The following is a 16,848-nucleotide window of genomic DNA, read 5'->3' as shown; positions in this document are numbered from 1 at the left end:
TATTTTGTCTAGTTACAAGCACGACATGCACATTCTTAACGTGTGTCGTGTGTGTATCGCAGTCCAAGACTCTTTTTTTTTTCCTTATTTTCTTTTATTTGATTAGATCAACCATAAATACAACTTATCATATATTTAAGAAAAATATAACAACCATAATTCAAATTTTAAATTAAATTTAAACAAATGATCATATATTTGTTTGTCGTTATTAAATAAATAAATCAAACTTTGTTTCACTTTATTTATTTTCATTCAATTATAAAATAATTAATCCTTTTAATTTTTCATTACAATTTTGAAAAATTCATATTTATAAAAATAAATATATTTTTCCATAATTAATTATTCAACCCCAATTATCCTATAATTGTATATTTTACGTAAAGAATAATTTTTTCTAGGAAAATGCTAAGGGGCACCTTAAGGTGTCAATCACCATAAGAGGTAGCATACTGTTATTTGTATATTTTAATATCAGGTCCTACATAATTTAATTTAATAAATAATATGGGGAACCACTAACTAATTACAGTGCGACACATCAATGTGGTGTTGAACAGGGGCGGACGTAGTTACTACAACATAGGGCCATGGCCCCCCTAGAATATATATGCTTAATTAGATTTATATATGCAAACTAAATTTTTTTGATAATTATTGTATGAAATTTTTTGAAAAAGTCAAACTAAAATTTATAAATATTAACTTCTTTCAATCTATATGTATTTACTTTATTTATTTATTTTATATGAAAAATTTATTTGTTTCTTTTTTTTTTCTTTAAAGCATTTATTTCTTTTTTAATAATATTGATTGGCTTAGTAAGACATACTTTTTTTTATTTATTTATTCTTTAATAATATATATTGATTTGCTTAGTAAGACATACCATTTTTTTTTGAGGTACCACTTTAAATTTTTTTAATTGTGTATAAAGTGATAACTCTTATAACTACACTTTTATAACTACTATAAAATAATCATTTTCAGCTATGAATATAGTAAAAACTGCATTTCGCAACAAGATAAAAAAAAATATTTAAGTAGTCGTTCGCTAGTATTATACATTAAAAAAGAAAAATTATCAAAAAAATTTAGTATAGATTCACTTATAGATAACTTTTATGATATGTAAGAAAGATGTTCTACATTTTAATTTAAATTATAAAGTTAATAAAGTATTTTGAAAACATTTATCACCTAAATTTAGAAAATAGTTTGGCCCCCCCTAACTTTATATTCTGGCTCCGCTCCTGGTGTTGAACACCTTAATGTGCCTAATAACAATGCTCTTTCTTCTGTAATTATCAAATTATATAATAATCAGGTATCAACTCTTACCTTTATATGGTGTTGATAGAGCCACTTTGGGGACTTATAGACCTATAATTTCAAGCTCCAATAAATATTATATTATTATTAATTAAAACTTTTCGATTCAATAATTATATATTTGTTATTATCATGATTACTTACTATAAATATGAGATTGAACTCTCAATAAATATATGCATATATTTGTAGAGTACTTTTATAAAGAATAAAGTATCCATTGATATAATCATTACACACATTGTTAATCCTCTATTAATGGTTTATAATATTTTTAATGAAATTAATGTTTTACCTTTCTAATTATATCTTATTCCTAGAGTAACATTGACTTTACTAACGACGTTTGTGTCACAACTAATTTTTGACTTAGGGCTCGTAATTTTTTAATTCTAAAAGTCAACACAATAGGGACTATTATTCAATATAAGATGGCATAGATTCTATATAGATAGGGGTTCACAATAATCTCAAGATTGAGACTATCGTGTATATAATTATCAGTGTTCGATTAATACTATGAAATAATATTTTAAACAAGTATTAACAAATCACATCTGGTCTAATTTTATATATTCTCTAGTATATATGTAATACACCAACTAAAGTGTCTTACTACACTAAACTAGTAGTAATTAATCTAAATATTTCATAACTTTATTTTACTACTTACTATTTAAGTTTATTATCTCAATCACAAACCTCTTACAACTATATAAGAATGAGACAACATTGATGAACTTAGGAATATTCTGATATTCATTTAATGTCAATCACATAATATCCAACATTGTTTACATGTACGTATTAATGCAATTCAATTATTTATTTCATTTAAAGCAATTAAATGAAATACTATTTTAAGGGCACAATTCCCAGCATAAGTAGTTTTTTTTAGTGTAGCGTAATAGTATTTTACAATTAAATAATAACTTAATAGCTTAAAGATCATGGGTTCAAATCTATGACCTCTTCTTTTTTTCATCCCTCTCTCTCCACTAAGTTAGCTTTAGTGACTTAACACAAGCAACTTTCAGTAGAATATTTTTGCATTTGATTACATTCTTTCAAAATTAAGAATCATAATCTTTCGCAGAACGGTGGAAGGGTTTATCTCTCATAAAACAACAAAGAGAATTCCTACCATTAAGGAGGTGCCATTCCTACTTAGCTAGAAAACCAGTGGTCACCTCTTGGGACTTTCAGAAACCAAACCTATCCCTAGATTTAGGAATGCAAAGCGGTGAGTCTGTGTTTAAGGCCATCGGTTGGACAAGATCACCCCTAAGGGGGCTGGTGTTAAGGCTGGGATGGCTCGAAATGAAAGCTTGTTGATCCTCATGACATTACACACTTGATCAAGGGGTTTGAAACCTCTCAAAGTGGTGGTTACCACCTTGCTCCACCACTACTTATGGCAGTTAGTCTTGGTGGAGATGATGATGATTATAGTTGTGATGGTGATGATGAGTTTGCTACTATTTATGCCAAGGTTTGGATATTGTTGCTAAGTTTTGATTATAATTTTATGTATTCATAGATTAAAGTATGGAATTATGTATTCAAAGATTAAAGTATGGAGTTGGTGCACTATCTAAGATGACAAAATTTGTAATATTTTATTTAATAATTAGATAAATGCTATGGTTGGTGTGATTTATCAAAAAAAAAAAAAAATATGGTCTAATTTACTTATTATTACAGCTATTACCAAGCGCTCTTTTCTCGAGTGCAGGATCGGTCCTAGGCATAGGCGGGCTAGGCCCGCGCCTAGGGTCCACTTATTTTAGGGGTCCAAATAAAAAAAAATACCTTTTAAAAAATATACAAATTTTTTAATAATTTTTAAAAAGTACTATTTATTTTTATAGTAAGGGCCTAAAAAAAATTTTTTTGCCTATGACCCATTTCAACTCAGGGTCAGCCCTGCTCGAGTGTAAAGAGCTTGGTCTGCATAAAATTGCTACTTTAGGAGCCTCCGAACAATTTAGGACCCATTTGACACAACTTTTGGAAAAATTAAAAACTGTTTTTAAAAAAACTATGATAAAAAGGTATTTAGTAAGCAGTTAAAAAAACAGCTAAAAACTAAAGCTAGTACAACCCAACTTTATAAAAAAAATTATTTTTGGTTAATAAACTCTGTAATAAATTATTTTATACTAAAAATATATTTAATTATTTATTATATATTACCAAAAAAATATTTTTTTGGATGAAAAAAATATTTAATTTTCTTATTTTTATTTTATTTTAAAAATAGTTTATATTTATATTTTTATTATTAACAAACCACATTAACCTAGAATTTCTTACAAATTACAATTTCTTTTACAAGTGATAAAAATATAATTAAAAAAAATATAAATTATTTTTATCAAATGGATGTAAATTTATACTATGAAAATCAAAGAACTAAAAATATATAGAAAATAAAAATTTTATATAACATAATTTTTTTATATATTTGTGATAATAATAAACTAGATTATAACATTATTATTATTATAATAGAATTTTAATAACTCACAACACTTTAAAATTTATAATTTACCAAACATTTCGACTTACTTTTTTTTTTCACAATTCTGTTACCGCTGCTTTCTCCATAGCACAGTGCCAAACTAGGTTTACTAGAGACATTTATTTAGCCTTGTAACTTAAATATACTTATTCAAATAGCAGAAGTCCATTAACTAAAATGCAATCCCCTTAATCATAAATATGAATAGTATGCAAGCAAAGAAGGAAGTATCATTTGCATTTACTGGCTGGAAAGAACAAACTCTTTTTATTCATTCAGATACGAGTTTTTACAAGCAACCACAACAAAAGCAAAGAATGGAGTAGGGCTAGCAATGGAGAACCCATGTTATATAGTTAGTCCAAGCAACTTATTAGGTCTTTGAAATCGAAAACAAGCCAATCAGCATTTGCTGCAACAGCAGCTCGATGTTGAACACCAGCATAGCAAACAAACAAGTCAGCACCTCCGGGTTTACGTGCCTATGTGTAGGAAAAGAAAAATATTAGGGCACAAGTAATACCATAATAGGGTGTCCTTGGATTGGATAGGTTTGTTTGTGTAAGAAAATACATTAAGGGTTCAAATATTCTGAAATTCCACATGGAAAATAAAATAACATATTATTATATCAATCATTACTTATCTATGAAACTAGTTCAATGATAAATTGTTTGCAATTGATAATCTTACAAACTAAGTTCACTTCAAATCATAATAACCAACATGCAATGCCATATGATTATAGACTTTGTTTCTTTATCCTTTCCACAGAAATTTTCAAAATATTAGATGTGGTAGTAGCATGAAAAGAGACAGTTTTGCTGCATTTGTAGATTTGAGATTTTTACAGTTACCTCGAGATCAGTTGCACCATCTCCAATCATGACTAGTGACTTGTAATTATGAGCCTAGCAGATGAGCTCAATCAGTTTATTGAGCAAAATAATTCAAAAACACAAAAATTAAGTTAATCAGCTTCAAAAACTGACCTCCCTTATTTGTTGCACTGCCTTAGCTTTGCCTCCACTTCTTGAAGTAGGCTCACTGTTATCAAACCCAAGAAACTCCCCGGAGCTTCCAAACAACAGTTGATTGGCAAAAATGTTTACAGGAGGTATAGAAAGCATTGATGCAACAGGCTTCACAGAAAATTGCTCAATCAACAAGTATCTAAAATTAAAAGTACATAAATATTCAGTCTATTCTTAGTTAAAAGTTGGACATTGGATACATAATTTTTTACACAAAAAGTTCCTATAACCATGTTATCTTTGGTTTATGCTTTAGAAAAATGTGATTTTTCGGATTTACGCATACGGTGATCCATCAATTATGAGAGTCTGTAAGTATATAGAACTTCCAGTTATTAAAGTCTTTTTGGCTCTCTTATTAGAAGCCTCAGGTCTTATTCTGCCATCAAGATGACTAAATAAGTGTACCATAATATAGTTCCTTAGTAATCTATGTGTTTTTTCAAAAACATAATAGTTCAAAAAGATGAAGCCCATAAGATGTTGAGTTAAGTTTATCGCGATACTGATTAATCATTCAACAACATACATTGATCATTTGGCGAAAACCTCCAGATATCAGGAACACATCCTTATCATTAGCCTTCAGTTTTTTGACCAACTCATCTATGCCAGGAGAAAGCCTGCAGGAAAATAGCAGACTCAGGAAGACCAAAATGAACACAAATTTCTGGTCATTGTGATGCCATAAGTGGGAAAAAAAACAGAAGCCTATAACTTTCAGTTAAAGGAATGAATTCGCATCAACACCATACATCAAAAAGTTACTTCTTCCTTTTATTACAAACAAACTCTATCCTATCATTCTCTTCAAAAAATAAAAAAAACATCTCGCATTTTGTTTAGCAAACATCTCTACCTTTAGAAGTAAGTTGAGGTTATTTTTTTATGAAACATAGACTTTATACATAGTACAAAATACTATCAAAAACAATGTGAGAATATATGTGTAGAAGTCTTATGACATGTGATGTCAAATTACAAATCACATAGTTAGCTAGGAAAATAGAAATACTGTCGTTCCATGGCAGAAACATAATATGCTATTTAAGATACATTCCAATGTCAATTGACTCCAATCAACAAAATTTAAAGTTCACATCTTATATGTATACACTTACACATTGCAATTTTGATGATATTCCAGTGACCCCCCCATTCATTATTTATTGATAATAGATGTCATAAACCAGATTCTCTTGCATGTTTTTTTTTAAATGATAATGTGAGTATTTCCTTCTTATTTAGCAAAAGCAAGACTAGACATCCACAATTATAATAGCTAGAGTAAACAAATTTTGAAGGTAACCCTTCTACCTTGGGGGCCTCTTTTCAAGAAATTCCTGAACTTGAGATTGAGAAGGATTAAACAAGGAAAGTCTCGCAGCCAAGGCCTCTTCAAAAGGCACTGACCCACTCATTGCCCTGAAAAGAACAAATTAAAGGAAGAACCAAATTCAGGCATGAGAATCTCTATGACTATAAGAAGTGTAAGAATTTGCAGTAAGTAAGAAAGAATGGCTGACCTTGCTGTCCATTCAGCAACAGCCTTTCCAGCCCCACAAAATTCTGCAAGCTCATCAATGCCTTCATCCACACACACTGTGCTATCCACGTCAAAGCACACAGCATTGGCATTTCTCCATAGCTTAAGAACCCCTATATATAATATATAAAAAAATTAATAAAGCAACCATATAAAGCAGCCAAGAAGCTCATTTACAAAAGAAAAAAAAGCCATCTCATGAGCACAAATTCTTAATTCCCAATTCATGAAGTCCTTGTATAACAACACAAAAAACCTAACAAAACTCAATGCACAAGTTGATCTATTCAATAAGAAATCAATAAGACCAAACTCCTACAAGAACTGAAAATAAATCTTCAGAGTACTTACACTGAGTAGAAACATAAAATTATAATATATATATACTCTTTTTTTTCATCAACTTTATCATTTATTAATTCAATTTATCAAATATCTCACAGCTCAAAATGATTTTATATACAACCTTTAGATGGCTGTGTGTTATCGTATTGGTTAGGGACTGAGGTTTCTTCCAGTAGTTGATCTGAAGCAACGATTGGGTTAAATGAATTGTTAGGATGGTTCTTCATCCTGAAATGGCATCTATACGAACTTGGTGCAAATTTCAACGAAAGTGCAGGAACAAAAGGTACGAGACTTTGTCTACAATGTGTAGGAGGAATATGCGTGACTTGAGAAGAACCCACTAATCCCTCCATTAATTAAATGTTCCCAGAATAATTAAAACTTGATGAAGAACCTGTAACGTTCATTCACAAATGTTCTAAAACCATTAAAAAAATTGAAACAAAGAAGACAAATGAGAGCGATAGAAGCAGAGGAGAGAGACATAGGTTGATGATTGCTACCTCTACCTCCGTACCTCGAGGTCTGGGGATGATGACTGCGTTGGCGTTGGCCAGTGAGAGTTATCAGATCTGACACTGGAAAGTGGGCATGAGATGGGTTCAGTAATATTAATTTAAGTTAATTACAGTAAAACCGGTGATTGTTCCTTTCCTCCTCTACCAACTTCCATTCAAAAAAAAAAAAAACTACACCTAAAAACGTTTCAAATAAATCATTTGCAATTTTGACAACCAAAACTTAATATAACCAAATCCTTTAAAAAAAAAATCATATCTAAAGTATCAATAGAATTATAATAATATTTTGGTATCTAAAATAACATATTATTAATTGGTATCCAGAAGCACTTATTAGTATACTAAACAATCTAAAAAAAATCATACCTACTAGTATCATATGCAATTTGACACTAATTGGTATCTAAAATTAATAACTTCATATAAATTGGTATCCAAACAAATTATAATTATATTATATATAATTGGCTACTAAATAGTATATATTACATTGTGATACCTAAAAATTACTAGTGTACCATTAATGAGGTATAATTATGTACTACATTGTATAATATTTTTAACCCACTGGCCGGTTTATAATTTTGTCGAGTTTTTCAATTTGTATTTTTCGTCGAGTTTTTCAGTTTGGATTAGGCGAGTTATTCGGTTTGGGAGGATTACGAAAATTTATGTACAGCTCTAATAAAAACTAGACAATATAGCTTTTGCATTGGAATAAAAAAAAAATCTAGCTCGTATAGATACACAATATTGTTAACCAAAGCTAAAACAAAAGATGATGAATTAGAGTAGAAAGTTTTGAATAGTAGACCAATACCTTGAGCCTATCTTATTCCACCAAAAGAGTAGGTTTTTCTGCCTGAAAAGCTGACAAACTACCTGTATTACAAAAAACTAGCACATAAGAATCTCCTTTCAAATAATTTTAATATGAGATATTGTTTCATCAAATTCTCTAACCAGAGGAATGTCGTTCGTTAGACTTAAGGCATTATAATTAAAAATGAGAAAACAAGATGAAGGATAGTTATGTTATGTTCCGGGCAATAAGTAAACAGAACCACCTTAAAAAAAACATAAAAGGTGATTTCTATAAATATCTTTGATCTAAAATTTAAAACTAGAATCAATGCTTATATGCTAGAAACATATAGTTGACTCTTAGAATACATTACACACCCCAAAAAACGCACAAGACTACCTCACTAAAGCTCTTTGAATTATATCATAAAACTCGGATCCATTTGTAATGGTAAAACCATTAATCATAAAAGTGCATCAATACTAAAATGTTGACCTATAAAATGATGTAATAGACAACTATACCAAGTATTACTCTGATCTAGCATTCAAAAAAATTATTACTCTAATATACAGTGTAACCGAAAACAAGGCCAAGAAAAGGCAATAAACAAAGCCAAGAACTGTAAGTCTGTAACACAAAACTGAGCCATAAAATATCACAAAAACAAAGCCAAAAAAATTTGGCACAAAAATTAGCAATGATTTAGCACTAACAGGAAAATCAACAATAATTCAGTAAATAACCTTGTACCAAACCAGAAGCAAGAAAAATACAGCAAGGAATGAAGATGAAAAACACAATTGACAAAAGAAGTAAACAAAATCACTCAAAAGAAAAATCCACCGGCGCAGATTTAGAAAAAAAATCAGAAGAACCTCACAGATGAAAAGGCAAAACTAGAAAAGGAATTAAACACCAAAGCTAAAAAACAAATAGAAACAAAAAGATAACAGATCCAAAGGGAAAAAAATAAGAAAAGTACATGTTGCCATGGCTTTCAACCAACAAGAATAGCAATACACTCACTAACAGTGAGAAAACATAGAGTGTCACATAAAAGATAAACCGTTATAATCAAAGACTAATCCTTTGCTTTAGTTGGATTAAAAACAACAGAAATGTGTGTCTTTTTAAATAATCTGTATGTTTGTTTGGAATTGGGATTGTGTGTTGTTAACTCAGAGTCCTTATTGTCAGAACAAAGGTGAAATGTAGAAGCAGTTCACAAATTATAAATAATCAAAAGATGGAATTATATCTCTCTCAGGTTAAATCTCACTAATAGTACACCAAAACCTACAGAGGAAAACACAAATACTAAACATACAAATATAAGGATTCACATAGATATCTACAATCTCACATAAATATAAGAAAACCTCAAGACCTTTAAAAGATATCTAAGAAAAACAATAAACTTAATTAAGAAGAACAAAGCAAAAACTTCAAATTTTCTATATTTTCTCTTATAAAAAAATAAAGAATAAAAAAAAGGGCCTTTGGAGGAGCTGCAAAAAGTAACAAAAATGGCATAAAAGTAGCAATAGCTATCAAAACAACTTTGCTTATATGGATTCCCCAGTCCAATGCTTAACACATAGGATATTACACGATCTTAACTTAATACCCCTTTTTTGAATATCTTAGTCATAAAATTCAATCACATATATAGCACTTGAAAGTTTAAAGACTCTTATCCTAACATAACTCTCAAGTATTAAACTCTCTTGAGTCTTGACTGCCATTTCGTATAGAGGATAAGATTATATACATGTACACATCGAATCAACCATGCAAATCTCCAATCGTTAAAGACCTTTATAAAAAAATAAAAAAAAACACACACACACAAAACAAAGAGCCTCAAAATGCTACCATTAAATAGATAAGCAAAATCTCCATCTTATATTTCTCAACAACCTTTTAATATAATGCTTCAATAATGGGAGACTCTGCTGAAAGATACGAAGAGAAAAGTTTAAGGGAAAAGAGAGAAACATGATAGAGTGAAGAAAAATGAGCAATTTCCTGAGTTTTGCTACCACTAAATAGATATAGGCACAGAGTGTTCAAGAAGTAGAGACATATATGAGAAATCAGCCAGTGTAAACCAATTACAATTCACCCTTAAGTAATCTCAATGGCTTCAAGATCATAAATACCCACACATAACAAACAGTTTGAAGTTAAAATCATTCGTTGATGGAAGAAATCAGATTTTAAAGACCTAATGGGGTTCCCAAGCCAGATCTAATAATTACAGTGAAATAAAACTAGACTAAAATTAAGATTGATATTGAAAGAGATAGAAAGTGGAAGAGATCATAGAGACGCAGAAACATGAAAGAATAAGATGAGAATATCAATTTACCTGAAGAAATCATTGAGTGAAGACTGTGGAAGGAAGCCATGGATGGTTGAGCATGAAATGACCATAGCTGTTGAGGGAAGAGGACCGTAAGGTAGAAATAGAAAAAAGTGATTAAATATTTCAATAATTAGCACTACCTAATTTGTGGAAAATTGAAATACTAAAATTTACAAAATAACCCCACTTAATTTACTTTATTCGACCTTATGATTGCAGTGTAATTTATAGTCGTTTTTGCAACCATAAAAAATTATTTTGCTAATGAAAAATTTCATAAAAGCTATTCTTACAAAACACTCTCCTCTAAAATATATAATTTATTAAAAAATTTCTTCAAAAATAACGTCATTATATTCTTTGTTGAGTTATGTTTCTTTTAAAAATACATATTAATATTTTTTTTGTCTGAATTAGGGTAAATATCATTTTGGACCCTGTGTTTTGCAAAAGTTACAGATTGGACCCTGTATTTTGTTACAAAATGGACCATGTATTTTCTAAAATAGTAAAAATAGGACCCTGGGCTTAATTTTTGACAACTTTTTTTTAATACAAACAACTTGAAGACAATGCTTAATAAGAACAGATACAAAAAATGTAAACAGTTCTGTCATAGCACTTTTAGATCGGATTATAATTAAACTTTATTTTGATAAAAAATCAATTCAGGGTCCTATTTGTACTATTTTAAAAAATACATAGTCCATTTTGTCATTTAACAAAACACAAGGTCCAATTGGTAACTTTTGTAAAACAGAGGGTCCAAAATGGTATTTACCCTCTGAATTATAATCAATACAAAATTTTATTATTTTATTAAAAAAATTAATTTTAAAAAATAATTATAAAATCAAAATTAATAAAAAAAAGATTTTTTTTTCATTGTTTACACTTCAAAACAGTTTTTTTGCATTTCTACGGAATTCCACACGGAAACTTCTATAGCAACTAACAGAGTAACATAAATCGCAACCAAAATTCACCTAGCAACCTATATAAAATCTACTGGAGAAATCACCGGAACAACCCAAACCGTAAATTTTAAAAAAAAATAGTATATATGATAATTTCCCAAAAAATATTATATTTACTTAAAAAATCTAAATATATTTTAATAAATTAAACCAAAATTATTGAAAATCTAATAAATAATTTAAACAAACTAAAACTAAGATTTTGTTATTAAAAAAATAAACTTATTTATATTTACAAACTTATATCTTAAAAAGTAAAGAGAAATAATTAGAAATTCAATATACAAATATAAAAATATTTTTAGAAAAAATTAGAAATTAAACTAAAAAATATTATGTGTACTTAAACAAATCTAGATTTTTAGAGAAAAAAATAGACTCAAACTTATTCTTGTATGTTTACCAAGATTTTCGAAAATTAATAAAATATGTGTGAAAGCTAAAGAAATTAATGAATAATAAATAAAATAACACCATAATTTTTACGTGGTTAACAAATCTTATGATTTACACAAGTGTTTGAGCCCTAGATTTTGCCTAAGCAATTGAGGAATGAACTTATAACCCTTTGCTTGAATGAGTTTTCTTATATTTATAGTGCTAGGATTCTTATTCATTTCACTTTGCCCCTGATGGGGTAAATACAAATAACATATTGACTTGGCTCATCTAATGGAGCTCGGCCCATGAGGTGTCGATTGTATGCTGATGTGGATACCACATCATGTCGATAGTTGTCCAAATCATGTCCTACTTTTGTAGAGAATAAAAACACATTAAATATTTGATTGTCAATTACTATCTTTCCATATTGGAAAGATATGATCCTCAAACGAGATCTTGGGAGCTAAGTCCTGATATCGTGGAATCTGATATTTATAGGTGTGATATGGAGCTGGATGTCTGGACGTTTGTTGACTACTTCTCTGGACACTCCAAATGATATCTTTCGGATTCTCGTTGTGTTGAAGGATTATCTCGCCTAGATGAGTCGTATGCCCGTCATTCGGAAGACTTGGCTTCGCTAATGGATCTGACACATTATCTTGGTTGGGCCTGAAGTCCTGAATTGTAATTGGCTTTAGAAATTACATGTGTCCTCATATGAAAACACAGATAATACCGTAAACTTTAGTTTCACGAAAATTGAATTTTTAATATACTTTCTTAAATTTAAATGGACTTTTAATAAAATAAAAATAATTAATTTTTTTAAAAAAATTGATTTCTTTTTTAATTTTCTTAATTATTCAAAATGATATTTTAAGATTTAAATAATTTTTTAAGATTTATATAAAAAAAAAATGTTGAATCTTTCTCATTTTTATTTTGAGAATGTACGTTTTGATAGTTGCCAAAGTTTAGACGGCAAAATTACTAATTCACAAATATATATTAGCATTTAAATGGAATAATGGGATAAAACTTAACAGAATGATTAAATTTATGTAAATGTAAAAGTTCAAGTAGAACTTTTAACAAGTTGCATATTTTAGAGGGCAGAATCAAGTTGTGTCAAAAATTTAGCGGACAAAATTACTAATTATTCTAAATATTTTTATGAAAAATAGCAAAGTTATGGTTTAAAAAAATGAGCAAAATTATGCTTTCACAATTTACTAATTTTTTTCTAAAAAATATATTTTAAATTTAAAATGTCTCTCAAAAAATTAAATAATTAAAAACTTGCTTTCTATAAATAATTTCAATGATCAAAATATCTACCAAAATATTATAAAACTCCCAACTAGTATTGTAAATACGTATGTATCAGGCTTTTTGATACGGCACGAGTCAAGAGGCACAAGTACAACTCGATATGAAAAAATATAGGCTTGGGTACGATACGATGTTGTAAATTAGCATATCACGACACGAAAAAATAAGATTAAGCACGATAAGCCCAAAGACATAACACGTAAGCACAAATAAAATAGCTCAAAAGCACAACACGTAAAAAATTCTTATAATTTGATAAAAAAAATAATAATAAATCATATGTATTTACTAATAAATACTCAAATTCTAATCATTCTAAATTTTTAATTTATTTATGATTATGTGTAAAGTATTGTTGAAAGTTAAATAAAAATAATTGAAAATGTAAAAAATACATGTAACATTAAATCTCTAAATTCAAAATAAAATTCAAATAATTCACAAAAATTATCTATAATAATTAGACAATTATATAAATAAAAATTAAACGTGGAATAAAAAAAATCTAATCAATCATGATTTAAAAATTAAAATAAAATGTTGTATATTTAGAAAAGTATCACAATTTTATTTACATTTTAATTATTTAAAATTGAATTTACATGTTTATTTACGAAAATAAAAATAAAAATAAAAAACATATAAATATGTAAATTAGCACACTTACAACTTATCCTACTTTTTTCATTATAAACATATAAATTTTGATAGTATACTGAGCTAATAATTTTTTTTTTTCTAATACACTTTCCAATTAATCTAAATTTTTGTACATTTAAGGATATTATTGAATACGGTGATGACATCGATTTTGAATGTAAGTTATTTTTAAATTATATATATAATGAGTTTTTTATAGATTTAAAATTATTATGTGAGTTCTCTATTTTATGTGAAGATTATTCTGTTTCTAATTTTTTTTCACTATAACGTACATTTGAAGATATTTCTTTGTGTAATTTTTTTTATATGTATGATGATTTGTTTTTTTTAAATTCTTTAGAGTTCTCTATATAGATTTATTATTTTTTAAATATTTATATTTTTTAAATTATACATAAAAATAATTTTAAATTTCTATAAACAATTGCAAAGTTTACTAGTTTTAGTTATATTCATAAGTTTTTGGGTAAAAATTAGGTCTACATACCCCAATTTTAATCTACAAAAACACAAAATTTAAAAATTAATTTTTCAAAGCACAGAATTTAAAAAATTATAAAGATACAAATATAGATCTACAAAAGATTAGAAAACAATACATATTATTTAAATTCCAAAAATGTATTTTCAATTTTTAAAAAAGTGATGGCAACCAATAAAAGAACTTTTAAAACCAAATGTATAATATGACCATAAATTTAGTTTATCAAGTGTCACAGTGAGCTTGGAATTGTCACCTAACAAAGTTTGTCTTTCCATTCATGAAATTCTATTTCAGTAAAGACATCAATTTTAATGGTATTTAAGATGAAGATTTTCACCTAATTTATTACTCTATAAGCATGTTACTCATAATTGGAGAGGGTAACACATGAAAACAACATAAGAAAAATACTCTTATGAAATGTATAAGAAGAAAAGTAGCAATGTAATAACCTAAAAGCATAAGTTTAGTTCATATTACAAATGTAACCATTTCATGACACTTTTAAGTTTATGAAAAGAAAAGAAAATATCATCAACATATTACTACTTATGAGAATTTAAATAAATTCTCCAAATTACAATGAAATTTAAAAGTAAAGGGAAAAATAATAATAACTAAAAGCTAAAAAAAATGCTAAACATTCCAAGTTCTATTAAATAGTTTCTCTGGTGAGCAATTCTTCATAATTCTCCCAATAGATAAAGCTGGTCTTATAATGTAACAAGTTACTTTTACCCCAACAAATATCATCACTACATTTCTTCAACCTCTCAAGCCTTGTCTCATACAAATAACAACAACCAGATTTATTGTTCTTCAAAACTATTACTTCACCATTTCTCAAGGTCATCACAGCCTCAAGTTTACTAAAATCAGGCAAAGCTTTAGTACTACTGTTAGGAAGAAACTTGGGTGACAAGTAAGTTATTGAATCTGCCCAAACACTAAAACTTTTACACCAAACTCGTTTTTCATCAAAATCTTTCAAAACCCACACATCAAATTTAGTAGAGGAAACATTTGACATCAAAGAAAGACAACCCTTCATCTCAAATATTGAGAAGTTTTCACCAATTATTTCATAAGGCAACATAGTCCTCCATAACCTTTCCTCATGTGTATCCATTGTTACAATGAAATGTTTAAATGTATTAAGCTTCCAATGGAGGAGTAATTGATCATTTGTGCACAAAGGATCACTCCAAAAAAAATGATAAGGAGAATACAAATCAACAAGAGATGGCCATGGAATTACCTTCCATTGAGTAGTGCCTAAAGTCAATAACTCAAACCCAAAACCATGATTATAGATGTGTATGACTTTGTACTGTTTTTTACTAGAGATGTACACTAGAGCCATACCACAAGATTTATGTGGGCAATGAGAAGGGCATGTAGGAAGAGTAGCATAACACTTAGTCATAGTGTTCATTACAACTAAGGTCTTTACATTCATATCATTTACTAAGAGTAAACCATTACAGCAAGAACTAACCCTTCTCATCCCTGCCATACCAAAGTTTTTGACCTTGAACCCTAGTCCATTCTCATCCAATTCTAACAACTTTGACTTGTATTTCCTTTTGTGGGCTGGGGTTGATGGTTTAAATGTTGGGATTTGGATCAAGATTGAATTGGGTTTGGTGTGAAAGAATGAATCAGCAATAAATGTTGCATTAGATGTGAATTGCTTCCATTCTTTGTATGAGTTCCTTAACTTCATAATTAGGTCATGTGGAAGTTTGGTCATGATATTTGGTATAATTTCCTTTGGAATATACTGAAATAGTTCAGTTGAATCCTCTTTCTTGCTCTTTTCCATTATTAATTATCTTCAAAAAAAAAAAATCTATGGAGCTGAGAATATGAACAAATAATTTTATGTATATAAAAACAAGAAAGAAGATTTAAACAGAGTAAAACTAAAACATACCTAGAGATTGAGTCTCTCTCTTTGAAAAGTGAATTTGAAGTAAGGAACGAACAAAAAGAAAAATAATTATAATTTACGAGTTGAAATTGATGGGTTGAATTCTTCTAATCTAAAGTTTAAATATGAAATTTTATATGATGATTTTTTAATTTAGGTTTATGATTAGGATTAGGATTAGGATTTTTAACCTAGTTTTCCCTCTAGATAATTGATGGTTGTATAAAAAATCCTAAATATATATCTTAAAATTTACATTAAAAAAATAATATTAATTTTTTTTTGAATGGTTAATTTTTTAATTTTGAGACTAGTGTTTAATTTTCATTTTTTAAAATTAAAAATAAATATAAAATAGGGTAAATATGATTTTGGACCCTCTATTTTACAAAAATTACCAATTAGACCATGTGTTTTGTTAAATGACAAAATGAACCTTCTATTTTCTAAAATAGTTTAAATAGGACCCTGAATTGATTTTTTATCAAAATAAAATTTAATTATAATCCGATCTAAAAGTGCTATGACAAAACTGTTTACATTTTTTGTATTTGTTCGTATTAAGCATTGTCTTCAAGTTAGTTGTAT

The 16,848-nt window shown here is 28.1% G+C and overlaps 2 protein-coding genes across 5 annotated transcripts; both read right to left on the bottom strand.

Annotated features, from left to right (window-relative positions):
- Positions 1-4,107: 4,107 nt before the first annotated feature.
- LOC115697846 (phosphoserine phosphatase, chloroplastic) lies at positions 4,108-10,673 on the bottom strand. Of its 3 annotated transcripts, none has more exons than XM_030624992.2 (10): positions 10,488-10,673; positions 8,129-8,190; positions 7,297-7,365; positions 6,906-7,181; positions 6,420-6,552; positions 6,211-6,318; positions 5,423-5,516; positions 4,852-5,001; positions 4,717-4,770; positions 4,108-4,341 (listed from the first exon to the last, which is right to left on the bottom strand). In XM_030624992.2, the coding sequence occupies exons 4-10, from the start codon at positions 7,138-7,140 to the stop codon at positions 4,216-4,218; spliced, it is 900 nt and encodes a 299-aa protein (XP_030480852.1). In that variant the 5' UTR covers positions 7,141-7,181; positions 7,297-7,365; positions 8,129-8,190; positions 10,488-10,673; the 3' UTR covers positions 4,108-4,215. The 3 variants fall into 3 exon arrangements, with proteins under 3 accessions (XP_030480852.1, XP_030480850.1, XP_030480851.1); XM_030624990.2 differs by having other exon boundaries at positions 7,291-7,365; positions 10,488-10,641; XM_030624991.2 differs by having other exon boundaries at positions 7,305-7,365; positions 10,488-10,641.
- A 4,102-nt stretch (positions 10,674-14,775) lies between these two features.
- On the bottom strand, positions 14,776-16,472 carry LOC115696329 (F-box protein At3g07870-like). Of its 2 annotated transcripts, none has more exons than XM_061101797.1 (2): positions 16,264-16,472; positions 14,776-16,187 (listed from the first exon to the last, which is right to left on the bottom strand). In XM_061101797.1, the coding sequence occupies exon 2, from the start codon at positions 16,150-16,152 to the stop codon at positions 14,983-14,985; it is 1,170 nt and encodes a 389-aa protein (XP_060957780.1). In that variant the 5' UTR covers positions 16,153-16,187; positions 16,264-16,472; the 3' UTR covers positions 14,776-14,982. The 2 variants fall into 2 exon arrangements, with proteins under 2 accessions (XP_060957780.1, XP_030479093.1); XM_030623233.2 differs by having other exon boundaries at positions 14,776-16,179.
- Positions 16,473-16,848: the final 376 nt, after the last annotated feature.

The sequence above is a fragment of the Cannabis sativa genome, chromosome 7, assembly GCF_029168945.1.
Source record: "Cannabis sativa cultivar Pink pepper isolate KNU-18-1 chromosome 7, ASM2916894v1, whole genome shotgun sequence".
NCBI classification, from domain to species: Eukaryota; Viridiplantae; Streptophyta; class Magnoliopsida; order Rosales; family Cannabaceae; genus Cannabis; species Cannabis sativa.
This window is presented reverse-complemented; position numbering and strand designations above follow the sequence as displayed.

Excerpts from the sequence above, each read along its gene's own strand:
- LOC115696329 (XM_061101797.1), bottom strand. The coding sequence starts at position 16,152 with ATGGAAAAGAGCAAGAAAGAGGATTCAACTGAACTATTTCAGTATATT.
- LOC115697846 (XM_030624992.2), bottom strand. The coding sequence starts at position 7,140 with ATGGAGGGATTAGTGGGTTCTTCTCAAGTCACGCATATTCCTCCTACA. Across the intron at positions 6,319-6,419 it reads GTTGCTGAATGGACAGCAAG|GGCAATGAGTGGGTCAGTGC; the intron begins GTCAGCCATTCT and ends TGTTCTTTTCAG. Across the intron at positions 4,342-4,716 it reads ATGGTGCAACTGATCTCGAG|GCACGTAAACCCGGAGGTGC; the intron begins GTAACTGTAAAA and ends TCCTACACATAG.